General features: G+C 43.6%; 11 protein-coding genes across 12 annotated transcripts; 3 read left to right on the top strand and 8 right to left on the bottom strand.

Moving 5' to 3' along the window:
• Window positions 1-3,903: 3,903 nt before the first annotated feature.
• Window positions 3,904-11,392, bottom strand: Dh44-R1 (Diuretic hormone 44 receptor 1). Its single transcript, XM_020959172.2, has 12 exons — window positions 10,854-11,392; window positions 6,677-6,972; window positions 6,194-6,392; window positions 6,021-6,114; window positions 5,563-5,737; window positions 5,420-5,493; window positions 5,217-5,327; window positions 4,959-5,147; window positions 4,776-4,891; window positions 4,638-4,694; window positions 4,362-4,572; window positions 3,904-4,304 (listed from the first exon to the last, which is right to left on the bottom strand). The coding sequence occupies exons 2-12, from the start codon at window positions 6,939-6,941 to the stop codon at window positions 4,278-4,280; spliced, it is 1,518 nt and encodes a 505-aa protein (XP_020814831.2). The 5' UTR covers window positions 6,942-6,972; window positions 10,854-11,392; the 3' UTR covers window positions 3,904-4,277.
• Window positions 11,393-13,780: 2,388 nt separating this feature from the next.
• Obp50e (Odorant-binding protein 50e) lies at window positions 13,781-14,746 on the top strand. Its single transcript, XM_020959178.2, has 4 exons — window positions 13,781-14,021; window positions 14,076-14,195; window positions 14,260-14,416; window positions 14,469-14,746. Exons 1-4 carry the CDS (start codon window positions 13,923-13,925, stop codon window positions 14,681-14,683), a joined length of 591 nt encoding a protein of 196 aa, XP_020814837.2. The 5' UTR covers window positions 13,781-13,922; the 3' UTR covers window positions 14,684-14,746.
• Window positions 14,747-14,925: 179 nt separating this feature from the next.
• On the top strand, window positions 14,926-15,416 carry LOC110189213 (uncharacterized). The gene is made up of 3 exons (XM_020959184.2): window positions 14,926-15,012; window positions 15,060-15,240; window positions 15,298-15,416. The coding sequence occupies exons 1-3, from the start codon at window positions 14,926-14,928 to the stop codon at window positions 15,414-15,416; spliced, it is 387 nt and encodes a 128-aa protein (XP_020814843.2).
• A 36-nt stretch (window positions 15,417-15,452) lies between these two features.
• Window positions 15,453-16,261, bottom strand: Obp50d (Odorant-binding protein 50d). Its single transcript, XM_020959159.2, has 3 exons — window positions 16,048-16,261; window positions 15,902-15,997; window positions 15,453-15,845 (listed from the first exon to the last, which is right to left on the bottom strand). The coding sequence occupies exons 1-3, from the start codon at window positions 16,132-16,134 to the stop codon at window positions 15,498-15,500; spliced, it is 531 nt and encodes a 176-aa protein (XP_020814818.2). The 5' UTR covers window positions 16,135-16,261; the 3' UTR covers window positions 15,453-15,497.
• Window positions 16,258-17,033, bottom strand: Obp50c (Odorant-binding protein 50c). Its single transcript, XM_020959161.2, is given in 4 exon segments — window positions 16,258-16,478; window positions 16,480-16,668; window positions 16,732-16,830; window positions 16,893-17,033. Coding segments are annotated over 4 exon segments (597 nt in total). The 5' UTR covers window positions 16,989-17,033; the 3' UTR covers window positions 16,258-16,265.
• A 300-nt stretch (window positions 17,034-17,333) lies between these two features.
• Obp50b (Odorant-binding protein 50b) lies at window positions 17,334-19,054 on the bottom strand. Its single transcript, XM_086831674.1, has 3 exons — window positions 18,490-19,054; window positions 17,929-18,436; window positions 17,334-17,873 (listed from the first exon to the last, which is right to left on the bottom strand). The coding sequence occupies exons 2-3, from the start codon at window positions 18,127-18,129 to the stop codon at window positions 17,343-17,345; spliced, it is 732 nt and encodes a 243-aa protein (XP_086687800.1). The 5' UTR covers window positions 18,130-18,436; window positions 18,490-19,054; the 3' UTR covers window positions 17,334-17,342.
• Window positions 18,298-19,115, top strand: Obp50a (Odorant-binding protein 50a). The gene is made up of 3 exons (XM_086831675.1): window positions 18,298-18,444; window positions 18,507-18,590; window positions 18,655-19,115. Exons 1-3 carry the CDS (start codon window positions 18,298-18,300, stop codon window positions 19,018-19,020), a joined length of 597 nt encoding a protein of 198 aa, XP_086687801.1. The 3' UTR covers window positions 19,021-19,115.
• On the bottom strand, window positions 19,110-20,227 carry LOC110189207 (uncharacterized). The gene is made up of 4 exons (XM_020959179.2): window positions 20,070-20,227; window positions 19,894-20,010; window positions 19,445-19,836; window positions 19,110-19,383 (listed from the first exon to the last, which is right to left on the bottom strand). The coding sequence occupies exons 1-4, from the start codon at window positions 20,163-20,165 to the stop codon at window positions 19,110-19,112; spliced, it is 879 nt and encodes a 292-aa protein (XP_020814838.2). The 5' UTR covers window positions 20,166-20,227.
• Window positions 20,228-20,336: 109 nt separating this feature from the next.
• LOC110189212 (uncharacterized) lies at window positions 20,337-21,550 on the bottom strand. The gene is made up of 5 exons (XM_020959183.2): window positions 21,333-21,550; window positions 21,159-21,272; window positions 20,769-21,010; window positions 20,601-20,711; window positions 20,337-20,539 (listed from the first exon to the last, which is right to left on the bottom strand). The coding sequence occupies exons 1-5, from the start codon at window positions 21,432-21,434 to the stop codon at window positions 20,368-20,370; spliced, it is 741 nt and encodes a 246-aa protein (XP_020814842.1). The 5' UTR covers window positions 21,435-21,550; the 3' UTR covers window positions 20,337-20,367.
• Window positions 21,551-21,582: 32 nt separating this feature from the next.
• On the bottom strand, window positions 21,583-22,586 carry LOC110189211 (uncharacterized). Of its 2 annotated transcripts, none has more exons than XM_020959182.2 (5): window positions 22,479-22,586; window positions 22,304-22,420; window positions 22,012-22,226; window positions 21,839-21,949; window positions 21,583-21,781 (listed from the first exon to the last, which is right to left on the bottom strand). In XM_020959182.2, exons 1-5 carry the CDS (start codon window positions 22,584-22,586, stop codon window positions 21,601-21,603), a joined length of 732 nt encoding a protein of 243 aa, XP_020814841.1. In that variant the 3' UTR covers window positions 21,583-21,600. The 2 variants fall into 2 exon arrangements, with proteins under 2 accessions (XP_020814841.1, XP_086687799.1); XM_086831673.1 differs by having other exon boundaries at window positions 21,583-21,772.
• Window positions 22,587-22,803: 217 nt separating this feature from the next.
• Window positions 22,804-23,834, bottom strand: LOC110189208 (uncharacterized). The gene is given in 6 exon segments (XM_020959180.2): window positions 22,804-22,987; window positions 23,112-23,222; window positions 23,279-23,292; window positions 23,294-23,437; window positions 23,503-23,619; window positions 23,677-23,834. Coding segments are annotated over 6 exon segments (660 nt in total). The 5' UTR covers window positions 23,767-23,834.
• Window positions 23,835-23,895: the final 61 nt, after the last annotated feature.

The following is a 23,895-nucleotide window of genomic DNA, read 5'->3' as shown; positions in this document are numbered from 1 at the left end:
CAGCCTGCTAATACGAAAGAGATAGAGTTCCAAGGATGCCCAGTCCACACAGCTGTCTAAAAGTTTTTGGCCAAGAACTGCAGGCCATGTGGTCTTCTTGGCCTTCTTTCTTCTCCATTTTCCCCTAAAACAAAACCAATTATAATGTGAAACTTTCGCTCAGCTATCTATATCTATATAGCAAAAAGGGGTGCTTAGCTCTTTAAATGGAGATGCCTTTAAAGTACACGACTATGTTGTGGAAATGGCAAAAAAATAAACATTTATATATACAGTAGACTGACTTGTTGCCGTTTTAAATTATTTATGGGCCAATTAGTGGGGTCGAAAACCAAAACCGAAAACCAAAAAACAGGCAAACTCCGAATTGGGTTTCCAGTTTATTGATTTGTTTCGCAGCAGGCGAAACTTTTACCCCCTCAGCCAGTTGGCAATCCCTTTAACCCAAACAGGATTGTTGGGGAAAATATGAACAAGGACTCGCCGAGTGTTTTGTGTGAACTCGAACTCGCATCCTGTGTATCATGTTTTTCCGTATTTTCCCCCGCGGCAGCCTGCATTACTCAGCTGCAAGTGTCAATGGAGCAGCTGGAATATGGAAATAAATTGCCATTACCATGAGATGTAGAATAGTGCGGGGAAATGGAAAAGGACCTCCCTGCCAACACGGGAGGTGTTAAATTTCTGCAGGATTACAGGGCGGAAGGATAATGCGGTGCTGTGTCAGTTTATGAGGCAAAGTGTGATGAATAAGTGCCAGGGAACGGGAAGAATCGAGATGTGATGGTCCTTAAGCGTTCCTCTTAACTCATTAACTTGCTGATTTTCGCACTTCAGACCTGCGGTCATATTAAGCGGCTTAAAGGCCGGGAAAGTGGCTTTTGCCTTCGGCATTGATTGATATCCTGTGAAGCAATCAATTAAGAGAAACACTTTGTGCTGGATTTTGATTGATTTTTCTTTGGCATAAACACCGGCGAAATATAAAGCCATCACTCTATATTCGAGTAATTAGTATGCATTGCCGATATCATGGGACTTTAGTTGGCGAACCACGATGCATATATGCTGGCTGGGGCTCAACTCCACTGCCAGTGCCAGTGCCAGGAACAGCAGCTGTCCCAATTCGATTTGCATAAAGAATGTCACCCTCTTTTCCCATGGCAGCCTGCGGAAATTGTTTTTAAACCGTCACCAGCAGGAGGATTGCGGAAGTTTACTCTATACTCCTGTCTGCCTCGCTGACAGCTTTAAGTTGTCGCCGGCGCCAGTTCAAAGTTCTCAGAACAATGACAGAATTGTTTAAGCCGGCAAAGAGCAAATATTTAATTAGCCCCGGCCCCGAGGGGAATGGAGGCTCACCCCCTAAACATTTGAGCTTTGTGAGCAGGAGCAGGGCACATGTCCTGCGGCCAAATACTTTGGGTAACCACAGTCAGTCGAGCGTGAGGCCGCGTCAGAAGGAATACACTTTATGTCCAAGGACTTTTGGGGGGGAATTTCAGCCGCCAACTAGGCGCTAACTTTTTGCCTATTCATAATACATGGCTCAACGCATAATTAAAGAGATTCGCAGTGGGATCCGATACACATAAATCATGTAGCGCCTGAATGCGCAACTCTTTGAATGGCAGCGGGTTCTTTTTTTTAATTATAGCGAAAGTTTCACTGCAGAACGTGTGTTGTGGATAATGGTGTATTATTAATTCATATATTTAATACCGATATTCGATCAATATTAAATGAACCTAATTCTCTTCAACGTTTGGTTTCTATAACACCCAGAGAATTTATTTCATACTTCTTTTAGATTCATTTTTCTCTCAGTGAAGTATTTCCACCCTTTTATCCCTGAATATACCCCAGTAACCAGTGTTTTCCCCTCATTTAAATGTATAGGTATATTTTTTGTATTCCCCGCCTTTGACCTGATGCCGACGTGTTAACGTCTCAGTTACTGCGCCGTTCCTTAAATTCCCCTATCCTTGAGATTTTTGGGAAAGCGGTGGCGGAGGGCGTTAATTAAAGCAACTGGCGAACCCTTTGAAAAAGATTTCATTTCATTTCATGTATAGTGGGCGCCTAAGCGACTTTTAATTGAGTTCCGTTTCTCCGCAGAGCTGGGTGTTGCTGAAGTTGCCATTTTATGCGCACAATTTGGTTAATTAAAATGCTACAATTGCGTTGGCATTTTTGTGGCACCCTTTTCCCCTCTTATCAGGCCGCTCCAGGTGCTGGCAAGTGTCCTTGTCGCCAGGATCCTCAAGGCGCGACAGCTGCACACGACGCATATGTTGACGGAAGTTCAAAAGTTGGGGGCGGGACGGGAGCCATTGAAGTTAAGGTGGCCATTGAAGTTAAGGACTTGCCACACATCGAAGTGATTCCATTTAAGCATTTGCCACACATTGAGTACAAGTTGCGCTGCGAGTTTGTTTGGATTGCTTCCTTTCTTCTTTTTTTATAAATTTAAATCCTTCAAAGTTTTATTCTCGCGGAAAGTTGGGCTTTTCAATTAGGCTAAGAGCGGAAACGTGGCTACCGCAATCGCCACTTCCGGCGGATATATAAAACCATTACAACTGCGAAGGAAAGAAAGAAAGAAACCTCTGCATATCAAATGAAGAGAACGACAAACATTCTGTGCATATTTCGTGCACATTAAACATTCATTTCTATTTTTTATTTTTATTTTTTTTTACTCGTTTTCGGCTTGCATCTGGACAAACAGAGGAGTAGTTGGAGTGAAATATTTACATTTGTATTCGCCTGTATAGTTATTTTTTGTTGGACTCTTCCTTTGTCTGCGTTTAGCTTCAGGATAGTTTGAACGGTATTCGAAGGGAGTTTAAGGACTTTGAATTCACTAAGAATATACACAGAAATCTGTTGTTTATTTTAAAAAATGTAATAAATACTTAGTTAGAAACATATATTATTTAGACACCGCTAAACTTAATTCTAACTAATAATAAAGTATTATAATGGCTGGGTATCTGATAGTCTTGGCAAACGAAAAACACCAAAACGAACCTTTCTAGTTTTTATCTGTACTTGCATGGCCACTCCTCATGCAACATTTATGAGCGTTTTCGGGGGCTCTTCTGGCAGTAGTTTCCATGAATTTTGAGCTCGCCGAAATGTGTGCAACATTTTGAGCTTAATATTTCCAAGGGACTCTTGACTAAAACGCTAAGTGCAGAAGCCATTTGGATGCTAAGTTCCTCAAAGTTGACCTTTGAAGCGGAACTGGGAGAGGGAAGTAGAAGGGCAGAGGAACCTTTTTCTCAACTTGGGTCAATTAACTCATTAAACTCTGCACTGTGTTTGCCTCGCTCAGGTCCAATTAGTGAACAATTAGGCCTGGCCATGGGCAGATTTTTCACGAGCAACCGAAATTTCTATCAATTATAAATGTAATTGAGGGAAATTAAAAGGTAAGAGGTTGCCGAAAATGTACTTAGGAGACGCGGCTACTCCTTGTCGTTTTCAGGGTTTATTAATACCAAACGAAATCCTTGATAAAGCCAAACAGACCACCATTTTCCTTCTGTTCTGTCAGCTCATAAAATGTGTGTGTTTTGATAGAAACTTTCTTCTGGCCATGAAACTTTTGCACTCAGATTATCGTGCGAGATTTTTGAGAGCTCCTCGCCACCGCTGCGTACTGTTGGCTCGCCAAACTGTTGCATCCTTTTAGCCAAGTTCCGTCGAGTTGAACATGTGTTTGCTATGTCAACTTTCCCTTCAACTTTTTTGCCATATTTTTCATAACGAAGCGGGGCCTCCAAAGTTTTCCCCGCTCTTTGTGCAATTCCCGGAAATTTATTGAATACACATAAGCTCTGGCATCATCAAAGAATATAAATCCCAGTAACACAATGAATAAAATAATCCAATGAATTACACCGAAGTAAATAGATATTTCTTTATTTAGATGCTCGGTTTTGTGAGATGGGAACATTGTCCACTTTGAGTTACATTCAACAGCTACTACAGATGGAGGACATAGCGGAGGGGAGTTTACAATTTTCCTATGGGAATTGGGACTCTCGGCGGTCCACATATTGGAGTGTAGTACAAGTAGACGACATCTAACAGTTTAAAACAATGAGCCTTACTTAACTGGGGCGCCTGCTGGTACTTGGTTTCGTTTTTCATCGCACTCCTCCTAAAATAGTACTTGTACTAGCTAACTAATCGCATACGCAGATCTGTGGAATTCAATGAAAGTTCAGTCTCTTAAGATGCAGTTGCCTGGCTAAAATCGTATTCGTCTACACGGAGTTCTCCTCGAGTCCCTGCTGCAATTTGAAAACAATTAGTCAGGGGATTGGCGGAGGACTTCCTCCTGGACTCACCCTCATCAGGGGACTAATGGCCCGGGGCATCACGCTCAGAGTGCTGCCGGAACTCATGGCATTGCCCCCCACCAGAGTGGGCATGGTGTGCAGGGCATTGTTCGATCCCCTGTGGATGGAAAGTGGAGCATGGTGACCCACCAGCGTAGTGGTGGTGGCCGAGCTCACGCAGGACTCCCGCTTCCCGCGGCCATAGTAACTGGTTAGGGGTCTGCAAAAAGTAGAAGAGGTCATCTAATCCGGTTACATCGTTCTCAGTTAGTCCTGGCTACTTACCGCATGCTCTCGGCTCGAGGGGAACCACCGCCTTTCGTGAAACTTTTCGTCGTGTATCTGATGGTAAGGATTACACCAGGAGAAATTGTAAGTGAAAAGTCTTATCTTCAGCTTTAAATGTCTTGTTTACAGACTCACCTTCTGTTCTGGTTGAGCTGGATGGTGCGCGTGTCCCGCCACGTGGAAATGTGATGTCTTAGTGCATTTCGCACCTCTGAGTTCAGGAAACAGTAGAACAGCGACACGGAGAAGCCCTAGGAGAGACGACACACATCCTGGCTTAAGCGCAAAGAGAAGGCTACGAGGAGACACAAAACCCACCTGAGTGCTCAGTAGAACAGCTCGCAGAACCGCAAACATGTGACCCATTAGGCCAGACTCCGAGGGACCGGCTAATACCACTAGGTAGGTGATGCCGAAAAGCGGAATGAGCACCAGCAAGGCCTTGGCCGCCTTCCGATACTGACGCGTCTCCACAGTATTGGCCGACCGAAGCTTTGTGATGAGAACCTGCAAGGAAAGCAGCCCCATGAAACCTCCCCAAAAAAATGTGGCTTCTCTGTGCCCAGGCTTACGCACCCACATGATGCGCAACAGGAAGGTGAGATTGATGATTAGCACCGCACACACAGGCCCCTGGTATATCCAATCCACATGGGTTTCCTGCATCCAGGGACAGTTGATGTCATACTGTGAAAAAGAGGCAAAGGTGAAACCAGAAAGGTGAGCTACTGCTGCTGGCTCGAGGAGTAGGTAATCCCAGAATAGACTCCGACTCTCACCTTTTCGGTGGTGCTGTAGGTGACCGTCAGACTCTTGGCCACCGCCCAGGTGACAATGAACACGGCAGGACCACCTGTCGACGCGGGACGTGGGAGAGACTTAATTGGAGACCACAGGAGGCCTTTTAGGCATTTGAACTTACCCCAGCCTATGGAGGCGTAGATGTTGAAGCGCAGGTTATCGCCCGAGAAGGTTTTCACCACCAGCATGTACAGGTACAGACCCTCAACCAGCATCCAAAAGAAGTTTGTCAGTGTGAAGAAGTGAAATAAGGTGATCAAGGCGATGCAACTGCCCAGGCCACTCCTGATGGATATCTGAAGAAAGGGATTTTAAAGGATTCAATTATTTAAAACTCGTTAAATGAATATCCCTTCAATATGCATTACAATCTTCGATATATTCCCTCTAAAGATCTATTAAATTCATATCTTGAACTTAATAATGAGCTGTGGCAGATGTTTCCTGCTTTGCTCTTCCGAAATCCTCTTTTTTCGCCAGGAATAATAATCCACTTTGCCATTTCAAATGGATTCAGTAACTCAAGAGTGATTTAATAAGACTGCAATTGCAATTATATCACAGTTACTCCCAACTCACCTGCACGGATAGCAAGAGTATCCAGAACAATGCCGACATGATGTATGTAAAGAACAAATTGGCGTGAATGGTGTTGCGCAGGCAACGCAGTTCCCTGTGGGTATAAAAATACGGGCGCGGGGCAAAAATAAATGCCAACAAATAGGAAGGTCAAGGGTTTAACTAGGACTCACTTGAAGTAGGCGAAGACAATCAGCGCCAGCGACAGCGAGACCAGGCTGATGGTGTATCCAATATAGTAGATGATGGTGGGCAGTTCCACGATGACCTCGAACTCCGGCACCGTTTCCGGGGCGGGCAGGTGGGCGCAGGCATCGTAGTTGGTGTACTTCTCCCACGTTCCATTGGAGTGACAGAACCTTGTGGCATTCTCTGATATGGGTGGATTTAACAAGAGCACATGGAAAATAAAACTAATAATTAATATAAAACATTAATATTAAGCAATAAAAAACTTGACATTTAACAGCAAAATTTTGTTATTACAATATTCCGATTAGTTATAGTAATTATTAAAACCATTTCGCGTTTATTTTTTAGATTTATACAAAACCTCTAGAAATCTTTGCTAATATATCCCCACAGTGTAGCAATATATAGTAGTAATAGGTCAAAGGCTAACTTTCTAAATAGTGGTTAGGTTAACTTCCACTCACTGCTGCTGTCATAGTGAATCCCCTGCAACTCGTCCATGCACTGGAGCACTGCCAGCGTTCCTCGGACCGTTCTTGGCCAACACAGAATGGAGTCGAACTGGGTGAGGCAGTGGTCACTGGCGTTGCCGTAGGTGGTGGCTTCAATGTGCTCCTGCACCAGACACTTTAGTTCAACGCTTTCTTCGATGCCTCCCAGGTTGTGGAGATCCAGGAGGGGATCGCTCCCGCTGGCATTCGCCGAATCGATGTGGTCGTGTTCACTCATCCTTGAACATCCTGCTTCCGCGTGTCTGTCACTGAAAAGATAGAGATAAAGGAGGAACCTTGAGTGGCAAATAAAACGTTGTTTTAAACTATTTTTCATCTGCAAAGGATTCTTTTTTATATCCTTGTAGTGAAGTCAGAAGCTTGCTATGCAGTGAAGGAGGCATTTCCGACCCTATAAATCATATATAGTCTTGATCAGCGTCACGAGTCAAGCATATCTGGCATGGTAGCTGAATTTTACCCACTTTTTTCAAATTTAAAAACATTTTAAAAATTGTAACTTTTATTTTAATTTTGCACCTAATCAAAACTAGCAAAAAAAACTCTCCGAATTGAAATTAATTAACTTTTATTAATTAACTTTTGGCATTAACCCTGTACAATATTTATGAATAAGTTCAAAGTATTTCCAAAAAGTATTTTATCTTAAAAAATTTAATTTTAATTTACTTATCTTAAAACTTCACGCTTAAAAAGAAAATGTGAACTAAAATAGTGTCCCACCATGGTCAGTTTATTGCTAACTTGACAATATTTCCGTTTTGCCATCTTCGCTTTCCTTGACCGGGCTTGTTCAATCGCAAAGTTTGAATTCCCACAATTGTTAGGGGATTCCCCGGCGACCGGCAGGAGGAACCGAGGAAAAGGAATCAAGCCAGCGGGCAAAGTTCAATTGGTCTGCAACCCTTCAACCCGCTCCCTTTCACCGCAGCCTGTGGCTTGTGGCCTGTGTGTGTGTTAATTGCATTGGCCATGTTTCACCGACTCCGGGCCACGCCCACATCGTGGCCAGCTTAAAGGCCATAAATTCAGCGTAGATGGGTGTGGGCTTCATTTCCATTGCCAGTTCTAGGGAAAAATCAGCACAGCAGGGCGGCTAGATAAATAAATAAATAAATGCACAGGCCCAGTGCCATAAAAATTCATTAGTTTTGCCATCAAAAGAGAACGCACGAAGCGTCAGCAGATCACAGGCATGTCCTGGTTTTTGGGGGCTGATAGGCTCCGCCATAAAAGTAGAGTCAAAGGGCCCAAGGAGTCCCAGGTCTGAGGGGTGATAGAAATTAGAAGCGCTAACTTCCTGTACTGGGCTTCCCTTTGGTTCGGTTCGGCCTCAAAGATAAAATCTCACATTTATGCTCTGATAATAAATGGCATAAATGATGCATCGTTACATTAATGCAGGACATAAAATAGGGCTGGCAAACCAACACATACATTCTCCTTAATAAGTATATTGTACATACAGTGAGCTCGGAAAGTTGCCACATAGCTAAACTCCCTACTTAGGCTTGGTTAATTTTAAATAAACAGGAAACCGCGTTGTTCCCACGGGAAAACGGAAGGGAAAACGAAAACCCACGTCAAAAGTAAAAAGCTAAATATTACTCCCTTTTATATTTTTTACTATTTCTCCGGGCAACGGGCAACGCAACTCGAACCAAGAGCATTAGTTTCTCTGGAATTTTCCGATTTACTTGGCCATGCTCCCCCGGGCGATTTTCTAATTTCCAGCCACAATCCATGAAATATTAAACCCGCAGGCAAATTGAAAATTCCGCCCGAAGCCACCTTGTGGCGCTCAGTGTTTCCTTCTTGGATGCCAGGTCCATTGTTGCTCCTTTCTGTGCCTTTCATTTCTTGTTTTTATGGCAACTGACTCGTAAATTAGCACAATGCATGTACATAAAACAAAAGGCAAGTTGATTATTACTGCACGGCGGCACATGGCTGCACGTCTTTGCCGGAGTTTTCCCCAAGCCCTGGGACCTGCCTTCCTCGGTTCATTAACTCGCAGCACACATACGCCCCGTTGCCCCGCTTCGACACCTCGCAAATGAGTTAAGAAACAGCCTCATTTGAGGTTGAAAATGTATGAAAATATATTTAAAAAAAGAAGAGAGAGCAAACAAAAATGTGTGCGTGGTACCCATCCGACTCTAATTACCTCATAAATAATGTCGACCGAAATTAGCCAGCCTAAATTATGACCATCGCTGCTAATTGCATATTCGATTTCAATTAGGAGAGAAAGACAGTGGCAAGAACCCCCGAAGGACACTTGCCAGATGGGTGTGCAAATGCAAATTCATTCTGACAGCTCGCATGGACAAATCTCATTGCCGGGGCCAGGCGAGTTGACGAATGTGTCCTGGCCAGGCAAACACATTCGGGCTGAGACGAATCAGCGCTGGCATAAAAAGGGACATTACCGCAAATATCCGTTGGCCAGAGAAACGGGCCTAGCCGAAGATGGACAAATCGCACACACACAGGACATGTCAGGTCCTTCTTCTACTCCAGCTCCTGCTTTTCACATGCTATTACGAAAGATTGTATCTAATCTCGTGCGATTGCACACAATGGATTTGCCAAAGGCGACACAAATGTGCAAAAAAAAACCAAGAGAATGGAAAGCGGGGAATTCTGGGGGGATTGCTTGTGGGTTAGTTGGGTCCTTTCCCGGCCATGTGAGAGTTTCTGCAATTTCCGGCTGCCATAATGCTTATAAATGTTTGTTCGCAATTGCTGGGGATTTCTTTAGAGGATTGAAAACATAACGAACGAATAGTGGGTAGTCTTCGCACATTTAGCACTCATCCCTCGCAAGTCCTCGGAGCATGCAGAGCAAAATTAAATTCCACACTTTCCTTTTTTTTCGAGCCATTGAAGCTCGTTGCTTTTTTATGCGTGTACCTCGGCAAATGCTCCATCATCGCTGTGGAGGACATCAGGGAGAAAGTGCTATTTTCGGTTCTCATTAATGTAGCTCATTAAATTTTATATGCATAAGCAGTAGCATCAGCCAGAGCAGCAGAAAAAAAGCAGAGCATTTAAAATGTATAAACATGCCGCCGCACGGGACACCCAGCAGCATTACGTATACGTCGTGTAGCCTTGAGCGCATGTAGCGTATAGAAAGTTTCTAATTAAATTGCTCGTTTGAGCGTGGAAACAATGTATTGGATCGGGAATACAGCATGTAATTTGTTGGGGGAATTCGTATGCAGTAGGTCTTTCTCTCCGTTTGTGTTAATGCCTCCTCCTTGGACGCTTTACTTTTATTTCGGGGAATCTTCTCTGTCGCTGTCTCGTCTAGACACCGCCAACATCATAATTTGCAGGCACGCACTCCATTTCCATTTCCGTATCCGGCTGCCTTTGAGCCTTCTGATCTCCGAGCGATGGCCACTTTCAGTGCTTAAGTCAGCACATATCCTTTGGTGGACGAGGGAATGGACACGGTCACGGACACTCGAGCGATTGCCAACAAGTGTTGCGTTTTATTGTGTGGCCTTTAACGGCTTTCCCTTCCTTTCCTTTCGTTTCGTTTCCTTCTCAGCTCATTGTGTGCGGCACGTGCAAGATGGAGGAGCTGCAGCCGAAGGAGCTACGTGAGGGATCTCCCCCTAGCCAGATCGAGTCCGCGCCATAAGTCCATAAAAAGGAGGTGGCGCCGGTGCTCGAAATCTGTTATTTATTGGCTCAATAAAAATTTGGTTTAATGCATTACAAGTTGCTGAAATGCCATCGAGATTTGCGAAAGATTTACTCGACCCGCAGCGGAAGTCCATAAAGCCCATAATAATGGAAGGGCAACAAGTCCGGATCAGGCAGATTCTTCCTGGTTAACGTATTGTTATTTGGTTTTATTTTGGAAATCTGGCCGGAATTTCTCCCTCCCCGCCCGCAATCGATAATGCAAACACACAAAAGCAATCGAGGGCAGCCCTCTAAAAACCCATCAGCCGCAGAATTTTCTCTATTGTAACCAAAAGTGCATTGTTTTCAGCAGGTGGATGTGAGTGGGAGTTTGTATACGGGTTTGTGTGCATTGCTATTTTAATTAACCACAATTTGTTATCCTTCCATTTCTGCTTACCCCTTTTCTCCCCTGAAAATGCCATACCTTGTGCCTTAACTAGGAGAAGTATCTGCTCCACTCCCTTTCTTATCCTTGAAATCCTTGGGATTCCTTGTGCTTAATACTGGCAGATTGCCTTCGCAAATGGAACTTCTCAGCTGACCAAAGTCCTTTGTCCCTTCGACCGAGCTTAGATGCGTTTAACGCCTTCTAAGCTGCGAAATGATTATGTGTAAGCTGTTTTTGTTAGTTGCCTTGGTTATTGACACATACACACACACCACGGCCATCATACACACTCTATTGTGTTCACATCTCATATTCGCATTTTAATGCAGGATTATTTGTTATGGCGACACTTGAACACAAAACACTGAGGGCCTTGACCTTAGCAAAGTTTTCTTTATGAAATTAATGACCGACTTATGGGTTGATTTATGTTTCCTTTATATTTTTTTCTAATTAAAAAATCCGATTGGTCGAAACTTTTTGAATTGAATTTCCGAACTTTGATGGCCAAAACGAACCGCACTCGTTGACATCCCGCTGATAACTGACGGCAGGCCCGAAGGATGTGTCTTAACAAGGCTCCAGTTCTTACCAAAAGGCGCCAATTTTAGATTCCACACGGAAAAGCTCCGAAAGCTGCATTCCACAAGCTGCTGCTCTTGCCCGATAGCTTTCCGCCAGTCAACAGGTGGAATTTCCTGCGGGGAAAGGAAATGGGAGGAAGGAATTGGGTTTTCGCCCCATTCGATTGCAATTCTAATGCCCGAAAATCTGCCTATTTGATTTATGCAAATATTTGACAGGATGCCTCCTGTGTTTGCCCAGCATTTCGCTGGCTGTTTGCGAGCTGTTTGCTTAGGAAATGTGGAAAAGGAATACTCGGCGGGATATGGGATATACATACATACATACATACATATATGCGTAAGGCAAGGAGCGCCTTTGAAGTCGCTGGCTGATTTAATTGCAAGTATGCGAGAGACACTGCTGCGACTCCCACCTGGTCTGATCAAATTAAATTCAAGTGTCTCGGGCGCCCCGGGTGACAGTTATTGAAATATCAATATGCGGATGTTTCCCCACAATATTCCGGGAATTAAATTGTTGAGAAAACAAAAGGCAACATTTTTATTTAAGGCGCTTCTTTTTTTCATGTCTGCTAAATTTTATATTAGAATGATAAACATTTGCAGGGATTCTGGTGGGGCCGTGGAATGCGTGTGACACATGGGGGTTGAAGGATGGTGCGAGGTTGGGTGTTAATGTGGGGTGCCCTGGGTGGCGACATCCTTATCCAAACTGTTTGATTTTCAAACAAATGCTAATGTCAACTGCCACTCAGAAGCATTTAAATTCCAATTTAAAAATGCTTTCTCTCCATGCCAAAAGCAAAGACATGTTCGGTGTCCTGTACGTATGTCCTTTTTCCCTCGCTCCTTCTGTGCTTTCACGATTCTCTGTGTAGCTCTTCTGCTTGGATTCTCCGATTTCCCTGTACACGCATTAAAGCGTTGTCCTGTCTCCTGCAAATTTAATGTCACACGCATTTCAATTTATATTTTTTATCCTTTTTTGTTTGTACTCACTCGCTTTACTGCCTGTCGCACTCGGCTACCAACCACAAAGTTTTTCAATTCGTTTTCAGGTGAATCCATTGAATGCATCTATTGTTTCGACATCGTTCCGAAGCATACAAGTTTTCAATTAACCAGATTTGCATGGGGAAATGGAAAAACTAAAGTCAATCAGACTGCCTAACTTTGATAAGTCGATTTGAAGTCATTAAAGCTCCTAAGGAATTGCTTCATTTTCATTTAAATAATTTACTATCGCTGTGCTTAAGCTCCAGCAAAGTAAAAGCAGCTCCGGTGAAATCGCTTTATGCCCCAAAAGCCATCAGCTTAGTGGTTGAGAGCATAAGGAGCAAATCACTGAGCAGAAGACACAATAAGCAGACAAAGGAGGCAAAGGAGGAGCTCTGACAAACACATGAACACTGAGAAAAAGTATGAATATATTTGGTTTGCTTATTATTTAAGATTAACATAAACATTTCTTGTCCCTTGCAAGGTAATTTAATTTCAGTCAGAAGCCTGTTACAAAGTGAAGGAGTCGTTTCCGACCCTATAAATCATATATATATTGTTGACCAGCATCATCAGTTGCGTCGATCTAGCTATGTCCTGGAGAAAAATAAATTTTTTTAATTTTTTTCAAAATTTGAAATTTCTATAAGGGGTTACATCATTAAAATTGTCAAAATTTTACAAAAAAAAAAGAAAATTTTACATTAAAAAAATTTAAAAACGCAATATGTAGATTGGTTAACCCTTTAAAGACTAGCATGGAAAAGGTATCCGACTGAAATTTGAATCATTTTTGCCTTAGTCATGATATTTTATAAGGTTTAATTTACCCAAGCAATTAGCATATAAAAATATCGATTAAATATTCAAATATGCAAATATGTCTTGTAATATTCTACAAAAGGAACCTCCTCATGGCTAAGTAAATTCAACCAACAAATAACCAGTTTTCTTACAGTGCAGCCACGCATTAAATGAGGAGTTGGGTGCCATGGCACTCAACAATTACTTAGATGGGCGTCTTGAACACCTCGGTGCCAAAGGGGGCTCGTCTTTCAGCATTCTCATTAATTACACGCCACACTAATTAGACTGTAAGGGAATAGCAAAAGGATTAATCGCAGTAGTTGCACCTGCGTGTGAGTGTGTGAGTAAGTGCGTGAGTCACTTTGATTTTATCCCACTATATCCGTATTATTTTCGCCCAATTTGCGCCAGCTTCTGGTATTTCCCCATTTCTCGTCACGCACGAGCTGCTGCTGGTGCTGGCCAACGAATCATCGAATGGAATCGCGTCCAGTCATCAGTCAGTCAACCTCTGTGAGCCGCCGGCGATTGCTCCCCAGCCTTCGGTGGACGCATTGAACCAACAAAACAATGGCAAATGACCGTATTTCATTACAGACCCATTAAAATGGGCCCGATTTTTGGCTATATAAAGCGAACGTCGGAGGGCTAGGAGAATTTTATTCTTTTTGCGGCACCACAGCGGAGATTAATCATTGCTTTTTTCGAAAACATGCGCAAGGCGATAATTAGTTTTTGTGTTGTGACTTTACTGCTGGAATGTACGCAGGCGGCCTTCAACTGTTCATCGCCGCCAAGCTTTAACAATTTTGTAGGTACAAATTAATGTATATACGATAGAACTTCCGTAAGCATCCTTTTGCAGGACATTAACACCTGTTGTCGTACGCCAGAGCTGGATATGGGCGATGTGCCCCAGAAGTGCAACAAGTATGTGAGTGGCTTGAAGTCGGCCAATTCCAAGTATCCCAGCTATGCTCATCTGGTGAGTAGTCCTCTGTAACTTAAGGATAAACTTCTTAAAGTATAATCTATGTTATATATTTCAGTGCTATCCCGATTGCATCTATCGGGAAACAGGAGCTATGGTCAATGGCAAAATCAAAATGGACAGGGTCAAGCAGTACCTGGAGCAGCATGTCCACAGGCGGGATCAGGACATTGTGGCTCACATCGTGCACTCCTTTGAGGCCTGCCTGGGCAACAGTGCGTATGATTGATATAACTTAAGCTCGCAGTAATAATTCCTCAATTTAAGTTAAGAGCCACATGAAGTCGTCGAACATTGAGTCCTACAAGGTCCTGCCTCACGGCTGTTCACCTTTTGCTGGCATTATCTACAGCTGTGTGAATGCCGAAACCTTCCTCAAGTGTCCCCCGAAAATGTGGAAGAACGAGCGTCCCTGCAATCTGGCCAAGGAATTCGCCGAGCAATGCAACCCCCTGCCCCATGTCCCATTGCCTAGCAGCTGATGCTCTAATTTGATAACATATTTGTAGTGTAAACAAAGATTTAAAGTAAAAGTTTCAACCATTTAGTTTAATCTTTGGATCGCTGTTCGAAATCCATTAATACTCGACCTCGACTCGCTGACAATTAGCCAGCAAATTGACCATGACAAATGCGTATGCTCTTGTTCGTACTCGCTTTGCGCTTTAGGATCAGTCAAAGTTCGAAGTTGGATTGGACAACAGTTGCCAAATAACCAGTTATTATGAACCAGTTATCCTTTGTAGGCTGCCTCTTGCTCTGCTCTACGGTGGTTCAGGGAGCCTTCCAGGACTTTGTGATAGGACCTGAGGTAATTATGTACCGGAACCGGTTGAATCTATAAATCCCTTCTCGTAGTCCTATTTGGGGGATGTAGAGCCGCCCGTTAATGAGGACCAGTTTTTGGACGACGACGCAGAGCAGGATGTTATGGTGTCATTCCAGGATGTACAGAGGGATGGAGTGGTGGACACCAGTCTGCTAATGAAGGCCCTTATGCAGCATGCCAATCGCTTGGGCATGAGTTTGGATGAGTTAGGTGAGCGGGAATCAAAGGAGATTGCCCATAGAAATCTAAATCTAAATCTCCTTAAAGCCGGCATGAATATGGGAGGAGACGATGAGGCGTTTACTAACCAACTGGGCTGCTCGTCTGACGAAGATGAATTCAACTACCAGGACAGACCCACCTGGCGGGATGTGCTCTTCAACTAAGTCTTCAATAAATCCCATCACACAGAGTGATCAAAGCAGCTGGTCATATGTTATTTATTTTATTCGAAAACAAAACAAGAGCTAGCCGGTGAGCTGGTCCTCGCAGCGAATGCTGTACTCCCTGGACTCGTTGCAGCCCGGACTGTTGCTCCACACGCTATCCGGACAATAGCGATAGAAGTGCCGATGGGCGCACAGTCCGTACATCAGAGCCATGGAGGCACACTTTCCGGTAATGGGCATGCGGCGGCGCTTTAGGGCCTTTATCATGGCCTGCTCCTGACCGGAGCAGTTCCTGAAACCCTCCACATAGACCTGTACAAACTCATCGGTGGCCAGAATCTTGTTCATCATTTTCTCAATATTGGGCATCACCAGGCTGGTACCGTTTACGGCTTTTGCCGCCTGGAAAATGCACTCGAAGCTGCACTGTAGAAATGCGTTCTGGATAACTATAATCTTTAAGATCAAATTAAGTGACTTACGGGTGTAATGTGCGCCCCATTGACCAAATACTGACCGCACTGGGAATTGTAGCTCGAGAAGTCCATATTAGGTAGTTTGCAGCAGTTTTTCAAAGTCTTTCAAGTGGGGTTAGTTTCTATATTTGTTTAATAATAATATTACTCACAGTTACTTCCGGCCTTTGGGAACAACTGTCATCCACAGCCGAAAGAGCTGGCGCAGCTATCAGGAGCCAAGTCAGCAAGTGAAGCATTGCGGGAACCTTCTGCTACCCGCACAGTCGCGCACTTTCCATATATATACACAGCTCCAGCCGGAAGCCCCAATGGCTTTGGGCTTGGCCCATTTACCCGCATTTCCCATTATGAAAATAAAATGATAATTTTAAGTTTTATTACTGGAAATCACAGGGTTTCGTAACGCAGCACCAGCGCCACGTGATGCCCGCGCACTCGGACAGTGCAGGTTCTCCAATCGCGCCATCTCACATGACTCTGTGCCGGACCAACTGGACGATGGACAGTTGTTGAAGACATACTTTTGGGAGCATATTCCATAGAACAGAGCCACCGGGGAGCAGTAATCAGTTACCCCGGATATGACGGGGCCTTCGATTCCTTATCATTTCCTGGACAGTATCCGTGCAGTTCATTACGCCATCAAGATATGCCTCCAGAAAGTCCAGGTTGTTGCCCAGCAGCTTCTCCAACATCGCACGCGTATTAATTGGATCCGGTATGGAGTTCACAAGGATTTTTGTCTCATTAAAGATGCATTCATATAGGCACTATAAACCGGAAAAGGGAGCAATTTAGCAAGTAATCCATTTATGGGATTATGTAGAATTTACCGGTGATACTTTGGGAGCTCCAGTGGGCATATATCTACCACAATTTTTTCTGAACTGCTCGAATCTTAAGGTGGGAAGGGAACAGCACCCTCTTACAGTCTGGTTTAATAAGACACTTGTAAAATTCAGCTAAATTCCGGGGTATTCTCTGATTAACTTACTTGAAAATCCTGTCGATGGGTGCAGTCCACATCCAGTGGATTAGTGGAAACTGTGGCCACCAAAGAGCAAATCAGCAGAGCTTTATTCCACGACATTATTTCAGTCAGTCTGAGCTTGGCCTGGGCCTAACCGCTTAATTTATAACTCTCGATTAGAGGGGCGATCCACTAATTAATCGAGCAGATCGAATAGTTTAAGCGGCAGTCGCGTGACCCAAACTGAGCAGTCATCGTGATCGGCTGGTGGATTTTTGATTTCAGGGCAGGACAAAGTCCAGCGATTCGTTCTATTGGGGGCTCGTCCAAAGCCAGACATATGCAATTAAGCCGTCTGAATTGGATCAGCTTAAATGCAATCGTTCGAACGATAAGGATCTTGAAAGCCAGACACCCAAATGGATATAATGCCGAGCTGATGATGATGATGACATGACACCCACTTATATGAAATCAATCAGACAAGTGGGATAATACCAAGAACAATAAACTGGAAAGTAGGAAGAAATATCTCCCTAGGGACATGTAATTACTTGTTCCCGCGGTCGTGACTTCCATCTCGCGAAATTCGTCTGGTTCATTTTGTGGAGCCAGGAGCAAATGTGATGGTATCCAATCGGGTATACAATTCGGTATTAGAGTCCTGATAAGATCGCACTCTTCCACACTCCTCCAGAATTCCTTGGGACAGTGGTGGGTCACATGCGTCATGATGCACTGCGTGTGGAGCATGGCCTCGGGCCGGCACTTAGTGTCCAATCCCAACTCAGTCTTCATCTCGTTGGCATGAAGCATCACGAAATCGGTGTAATTCTTGCCCAAGTCCTCGCAATCTTCATTGGCTTCCTTGAAGGCTTTTCCATACGTGTGGTAACCGTTCAATGGATTGTACAGATTGGTGATCATGGTGTAGAGCTCCGGCTTTTTGATTGTGTTATTCTCGTCGAGGAGTTTCCAGTGGTTGTACAGGCACTCGTAGCGACACTGAGGAAAAGCCTTCGGCTCAGTACTTTACATTCCCATAGTAGAAATTACTTACAGCCCCGTAGTTATTCCAATAATCCTGACAATTGGATCCGACGAACAGAAACTTATCCACCAAGGACACTCCACAGCAGTAGGCAAGCCTCTCTAGGTTTAACAATTTTCGGCATTCCTTATGAGCCATCGTGGCTGGGTTAAAACAAATCGTCGAACGCATCCATAGAAGAGCCACCAACAGTAGTCCAATCAAATGCATGGCGAGCCAAACTTTTAAAGAAAAATATCTGAAAAATATCTCGAATTTTGCAGAATTTTGTATTTCTGTTAACCAAATGAAGTAAATTACTAAGCATGTTTCCAGTGGCTTCAGTGGGTTAAGGTGTAGAGTATCGGGTATCTTTCATGTAATCTCTCTGCTGGCCACATGCAAGCATACGAGTTCAAGTTGATTCATTCGGCTTTGGAAGCTTCAGCCATGCGGACAGGGCGAATACTTGTTATGCTCATTTCTCTGGGCCTTTTTGTTCCCTTTGAGGCAGCCAAGTGCAAGGCAGCTCCCAAATCTGTGCAGGTAATCCTGTCGTTATATTAATCGAGGAATTTATTCAAAATATACCCTAACATCCTTCCTAGAATGTACACATTTGCTGTTCAGCGCCCATGCCCAATTGGGGTGTCTACAATCGTGACTGTCATAATGCTGGCAGCCAAGCGAGCGTAGGTATTTATGGTTATTTAACTCTAGGCCAATTAAACCCCTTTCCGCATCTCTCATATTTAGTGCCGCCTGGCCTGCATCTTTAATGCCAGCTCAGCCATGCAGGGAACTCGCCTTGTCCAGAGTCGGATTCGACCCATGCTGGAGCGTGCATTTGCCAGCGAAGCCACCATTGATGTCTATGAGTCCAACTTTGCCCGGTGCTCTTCGTTGGTCAAGAGCAAATACCAAGAATTGGCCCCACTGAGTCGTCAGAGTGACGCCTGCGACAGACACGCCCTCTTTTACAGCCTCTGCGCCTACGCCCGGCTGATATTTACCTGTCCGGAGAAGATGTGGCAGCGGAACAACAAGATGTGCCAGGAGGCCAAGACTTATGCAAGATCCTGCTCCTGGCCAGCACTAAAAATGTTTATGCAAAACACTTAACAAATTCGTTTCATGTAATAAGTGAGAAATGAAGTGATATAAAACACCTACTAAACTTTAAATGTAAAGTTTAATACAAATATATAAATCTAGAATGTACGTTTCCCTTTATTTATCGGTTTTCGAGTTATTAAATCAAGAATGCTGTACTGGCATTTTTGATGGTAAGTTCCACAGTTGCCCTTACTACCATCTAATTCAGCAATATAGTAATGCTTGGGTAGAGCCTCATATCGGGAGCTACTGGGACTGAACATTACATGAACCAGGCTACCCAAAACTCCATTGAGATCCGCCAGCTGATAGCTGTTCGCCTCGCAAATCAATCTTAACAAGCAACTACCGCTAGATCCCAATCCGTGTCTGTTTAAAGAGTATGTTTACTGATTAAAATATTCACTAAAATATAAAAGTCTTCACTCACAGTTCGAAGCGATCACTAAGTATGTCGTAGAATCTGGAACGCGAAAGTAAAGATCTCCTTTCACGATCTCTGCCCACGGGTTCGCCCATGCCATCTAAGGGAAATCCCTGAAAGAAATCCTTGTAGTCTGAATCATCTTCCTCATCTTGTGGCGGTGGCTTTGGTTTTGGTTTGTGTTTATGTTTATGCTTCCGTTTGGGCTTATTTTTCTGTGGCTTCGCAGCAGCTCCTGGCTTGAGTTTGGTCTTCTTCCTTTTCTTGTTATGGTGGGGCCTGTATATGTGGCCAAAATGGTGGCCATCATGTTCATCATAGAAGTCATCGTAAACGAAATCATCAAACTGTTGATGGTCTTGACTGCTCATTTCATCATCAGTGCCATTGCCATTTCTCTGGAGGAAAATGATTGATCAAGGAAACTAACTTCATATTGTAAAGAAAACTCTTACTAAAAATGGTGGCTTCTTCCTCCAAGTCTTGGGCAATTGGTAGGATACTTCAAAGTTGTAGGACAGAAAGCACTTTTCTTTAGCTAAGTCTAAGGGCAAGGCAAGGGCCACAAAGAGCTAAAAAGTAGTTAATAAGTTGAAACTTAAATTACGTAAATTTTGTATTAAATGCTTACCGAAGATGCTCCGCCCGTGTTCCAAACAAACTTTGCCTGGAGATTCTGAAACAAAGCGAATCCCAAAAGGATTTGGATGTTTATAGAACCGTCCATTGCATCCAACTGCCGTCATTCAACTGAGCAGTCAGCTTATAGAGACCCAAAGTAAAAACCATTTCTCTGCCAACCTGGGGAGTGATGATCCACTTAAGAATCTCTAGTTTCTAGTAGCGAAAGTTGCTAATTGATGAGCCAGTAAGACAAATAAGGCCAAACTGTGGGTTCTTCTGTAGCAAACGTTTTATATATTTTCGATCTATATTTTATTGCGTTCTATGTGCTTGAAGATCTCTGAAAATGGCTCCGATATCAGCTCCAGAAGACTCTCACCACAACCTGGCTCGTAGTAGTGACAGTGATCGTTGTAGCCATCATGTTCCGCTTGATAATAGCGCAAGGGGAGATCCTCTGACTCAGACGTGCTGGGACTGTAATGGAGATTTAAAGATTACAAAGCAGCTATATTTTTAAGAGCTAACTCAGTTCTACCTGAATAGAACATGCATCAGGCTGCCCAAAACGCCATTGAACTCATCTAATTGGGCCGCATTGGACTCACAGATTAAGCGCAGTAAACAAGACTCCCCTTGGAAACCACTCCTACAAGTTAGGTTTAGCTTAATATTTTGAAAGTGTATGTACCAAATCGAAACCCACCTCCTTAGCTTATCGATAAATATGCGATAGATATTTGTGCGGGTTAGTAGGGACCTAACTTTACGTTCTTTAGGGGGTAGCTCTGTGGCTTCCACTTCCTCTTGACTCTCTTCCCCAGCCTCGTTCTCCTCTGAAGTGCAATTCAGTCGGCAGTCGGCGGATAACTTTCGAGATGACTCTGCCTCCGCATCCGTCTCTGTGTCATCCACTACCACTTCCTCCGACTCAATGGGTCCATTTTGCTACAAAAAGAACCATGAGTAAATAACCGAATAATACTCGCATTCTGACTGTATCTATTTGCTGTTCGGCCGGCCTGTTAATTGTGCCATAAAAAGCGTGTTAATTGTCAACAAAATGCGGCGTTTTATAGCCGAAAATGAAACTTACAAATATTGTCCATTTCTCCCAGTTTGTGGGCAAGTTGTAGTTGGCCTCAAAATTGTAGGAAACAAACACATTTCGGTGGGGCAACTCGAGGGGAACGGCAATGGCGGCAAAGATCTTAAATTCAGATGTTCCAGGAATGTTTTAGGGTACAAATAATATATATCAAGAACTCACACCATGGGTACTGGAGGCTGTATAAGCGACAAAGGGGTTTGCAGAATCAAGAAAAAGAGTTAAGAAGGAAAGCAGGCAAAGTAAGAAACCAGGCGAATTCATTTTCTTTCAACTAATAAGCACGATATATCTCTACGATGTTCAGCCGGCAACTGACTTGCATTTGAAGCTGAGTACTCGCAGTAAGTGCGTGGCCCCTGAGAAGTGAGCGATTGCTAATTGAATAAGTAAAGCCCCCAGAAAGATGCGGTTTCTTTGGTACTCCAGTTTATTTTCTTCTTCGGCGACTTGCTATATCATTAAGCGCCTGTTCCAGTGGCACAGAAATCAGGTCCAAGACGTTTTCTTCACAGTCTTTGGTATAGGCCGCGCAGTCTCTGTGCTCTCTTCCCTCAAATTCAGCCTGGTAATACTCATGCGGCAGATGTTCATCTTTGGAGCTGCTGGGGCTTTATGGATATAATAATTTAAAAACATTTAATGGCTTAAACTGTCTAGAAACTTACCTGAATATAACGTGAACTAGGCTGCCCAAGAAGCCATTAATATCGCCCAGCTGGGAGGCATTTGTATCACATATCAAACGCAGCAAACAGGCTTCGGGAGGAAAACCAGATCTATTGGGGGATACATTGCTCTTTAGGCATAAATGTAATATAGTAGTGATTGACCAACCCACCTCCTTAGCTTATCCCGCAGCATGGCATAAAAAACTGAACGACTCATTAGGGTCAAGCCCCGCTTTTCCCGCGATGCTGCCACTTCAGAGGCATTCGCAGAGGAAGTGATATTCCCCTCCAGTTTCCAATCTGTGCAATTTTGGCATTGCCTGCCCTTGGAATCGCGACCCGTGGTGGGATACGTCAGGTAGCCATCCTGAAAGTCCTGGCCCATCTGATAAGTAGAAGGAAAAATCAATCTCTTCTACAAACAAAAGACTCAAGACACGAACCCCGTGCCGCGAGACTCACCAAAATCGGCGGATATTTGTACACGTGCTCCGGTTGATAGTAATTGAACTCGTAATTGTACGAAAGGAACACATTCCGATGTGGCAATCCGATGGGCACCGATATAGCCATGAAGATCTAGAAAACCGAAACCATTTTAGAGATCACAGCACTCAATCGCTTGAACTTATAGTACCCCGTACTCGGAGTTGGTGGTGAAAAGCAGTGCAGAGTTCCCTAACTTCCAGTTCATTATTATGGCACAAAGACAAAGCCAGGGGCTTAAATTCAATACTCTGTACATGGTGTTCAGTAAGCGCTAGGTATCCAATAGTAACAAATTTTTGATGTTCGATGAACAGCGTATCAAAACCAACTGGCGGAGCTCGCCGGACAAAGGCCGGCAAGAAAGGTGCGTGTCCACGAAGCTGTTAATTAAAACCAAGAATTCAAATCTGGGTCGTCCCCGAATTGGTTTAATGCAGTTCAAACTGTAAGCGCCTGATCGATTGTCTAGTTTATTATTTTCTACTATTTCGTTTGATCATAGCATCCAGCAGGAGATCATATAACGGCCTTGAAATCAGGTCCAAAACATTCTCCCCACACAGGCTGACGTACGAAGAGCAGTCTCCATGCCAAAACCCATCCCACTCGGCCTGGTAATAATCGCTGACCAGGTTTTCGTCACTCGAGCTACTGGGCCTGCAAGGGGAAACCCCTGTTAAGATGCTAAAAATATCTTTCGCTTTTATTAGTTAGCGCCTCTTAGGCGTCTAAGCTTTCTTGCTATCATTAGCAGCCTGCGAAAAAAGCTCTTGCCACTTACGTGAATATGATATGCACTATGCTGCCCAAGAGTCCATTGACTTGTCCCAAAGTCGAGGCATTTGTTTCACAAATCAAGCGAAGCAAACAGGGCTCACCAGGATAGCCGGATCTGGGAATAAGGGATACATTTTGAAATCTAATAAAATTAGAAATATAAATCCTTACCTCTCCAATTTATCTGTTAAGCATTATATAGAAATTGGTACGACTCATGGCAGGTAAAGAGCGACTAGGACGCAACTTCCTTGAGCTAGAACCCCCTAAGAAATCGACACCTCCAGTCGTGTTATAGGTCAAGTAACTATCCTCCCAGTTGTCACCCATCTTAACCAATGCGGATTTTAAATTTAAATAATATTTAATTTTAATTAAATTCCTTATTAACTTACCAAAATCGGAGGGTACTTGTAAATGTGCTCCGGTTGATAGTAATTAAATTCGTAATTGTACGAAAGAAATACATTGCGATTCTGCAAACCGAGAGGCACGGATATGGCCATGAATATCTGCATTGAAGGATCTTAGTTAATTTTTATAGAAGTTAAAACAATTCACATATTTACACCAAATTCAGAGTTAGTGTTGTATATCAAGGTGGAGCCCACAAAGGACCACTTAAGCAAAGACAGAAGAAATACTATTCGAATGTCCATAGTTTAGAAGAAGTTTCAACCAACTGAAGCGCAATGCGCCCAAGATTACATCTTTTATAGAATTTCCGCAGTGTTAATTTGAAGACACGAGCTAGCAGCAAAACTAACCGCAATTGGTGAAATGCTTCC

The sequence above is a fragment of the Drosophila serrata genome, unplaced genomic scaffold, assembly GCF_035046125.1.
Source record: "Drosophila serrata isolate PLE 108 unplaced genomic scaffold, ASM3504612v1 contig_240, whole genome shotgun sequence".
NCBI classification, from domain to species: domain Eukaryota; kingdom Metazoa; phylum Arthropoda; class Insecta; order Diptera; family Drosophilidae; genus Drosophila; species Drosophila serrata.
The sequence above is the reverse complement of the archived record's forward strand: the minus strand, read 5'-3'. Positions and strand labels throughout refer to the sequence as shown.

Coding starts and splice junctions, on each gene's coding strand:
- Dh44-R1 (XM_020959172.2), bottom strand. CDS start 6,941: ATGAGTGAACACGACCACATCGATTCGGCGAATGCCAGCGGGAGCGAT. Junction 5,328..5,419: donor CCTACAGCACCACCGAAAAG/GTGAGAGTCGGA, acceptor TCTTTTTCACAG/TATGACATCAACTGTCCCTG. Junction 4,695..4,775: donor CAGCTCAACCAGAACAGAAG/GTGAGTCTGTAA, acceptor CCTTACCATCAG/ATACACGACGAAAAGTTTCA.
- Obp50e (XM_020959178.2), top strand. CDS start 13,923: ATGCGCAAGGCGATAATTAGTTTTTGTGTTGTGACTTTACTGCTGGAA. Junction 14,196..14,259: donor ATCCCAGCTATGCTCATCTG/GTGAGTAGTCCT, acceptor TATATATTTCAG/TGCTATCCCGATTGCATCTA. Junction 14,417..14,468: donor TGAGGCCTGCCTGGGCAACA/GTGCGTATGATT, acceptor CCTCAATTTAAG/TTAAGAGCCACATGAAGTCG.
- LOC110189213 (XM_020959184.2), top strand. CDS start 14,926: ATGAACCAGTTATCCTTTGTAGGCTGCCTCTTGCTCTGCTCTACGGTG. Junction 15,013..15,059: donor ACTTTGTGATAGGACCTGAG/GTAATTATGTAC, acceptor CCCTTCTCGTAG/TCCTATTTGGGGGATGTAGA. Junction 15,241..15,297: donor CATGAGTTTGGATGAGTTAG/GTGAGCGGGAAT, acceptor ATCTCCTTAAAG/CCGGCATGAATATGGGAGGA.
- Obp50d (XM_020959159.2), bottom strand. CDS start 16,134: ATGCTTCACTTGCTGACTTGGCTCCTGATAGCTGCGCCAGCTCTTTCG. Junction 15,998..16,047: donor CCCAAAGGCCGGAAGTAACT/GTGAGTAATATT, acceptor CCCACTTGAAAG/ACTTTGAAAAACTGCTGCAA. Junction 15,846..15,901: donor ATGGGGCGCACATTACACCC/GTAAGTCACTTA, acceptor GCATTTCTACAG/TGCAGCTTCGAGTGCATTTT.
- Obp50b (XM_086831674.1), bottom strand. CDS start 18,129: ATGCATTTGATTGGACTACTGTTGGTGGCTCTTCTATGGATGCGTTCG. Junction 17,874..17,928: donor ATTGGAATAACTACGGGGCT/GTAAGTAATTTC, acceptor GCTTTTCCTCAG/TGTCGCTACGAGTGCCTGTA.
- Obp50a (XM_086831675.1), top strand. CDS start 18,298: ATGCAAGCATACGAGTTCAAGTTGATTCATTCGGCTTTGGAAGCTTCA. Junction 18,445..18,506: donor CAGCTCCCAAATCTGTGCAG/GTAATCCTGTCG, acceptor CATCCTTCCTAG/AATGTACACATTTGCTGTTC. Junction 18,591..18,654: donor ATGCTGGCAGCCAAGCGAGC/GTAGGTATTTAT, acceptor TCTCATATTTAG/TGCCGCCTGGCCTGCATCTT.
- LOC110189207 (XM_020959179.2), bottom strand. CDS start 20,165: ATGGACGGTTCTATAAACATCCAAATCCTTTTGGGATTCGCTTTGTTT. Junction 20,011..20,069: donor ACACGGGCGGAGCATCTTCG/GTAAGCATTTAA, acceptor ACTACTTTTTAG/CTCTTTGTGGCCCTTGCCTT. Junction 19,384..19,444: donor CTTAGTGATCGCTTCGAACT/GTGAGTGAAGAC, acceptor CTCTTTAAACAG/ACACGGATTGGGATCTAGCG.
- LOC110189212 (XM_020959183.2), bottom strand. CDS start 21,434: ATGAATTCGCCTGGTTTCTTACTTTGCCTGCTTTCCTTCTTAACTCTT. Junction 21,011..21,158: donor GGGAGAAATGGACAATATTT/GTAAGTTTCATT, acceptor TTCTTTTTGTAG/CAAAATGGACCCATTGAGTC. Junction 20,712..20,768: donor TTTATCGATAAGCTAAGGAG/GTGGGTTTCGAT, acceptor CCTAACTTGTAG/GAGTGGTTTCCAAGGGGAGT.
- LOC110189211 (XM_020959182.2), bottom strand. CDS start 22,586: ATGTACAGAGTATTGAATTTAAGCCCCTGGCTTTGTCTTTGTGCCATA. Junction 22,421..22,478: donor CCACCAACTCCGAGTACGGG/GTACTATAAGTT, acceptor TCGGTTTTCTAG/ATCTTCATGGCTATATCGGT. Junction 21,950..22,011: donor CTGCGGGATAAGCTAAGGAG/GTGGGTTGGTCA, acceptor ATCCCCCAATAG/ATCTGGTTTTCCTCCCGAAG.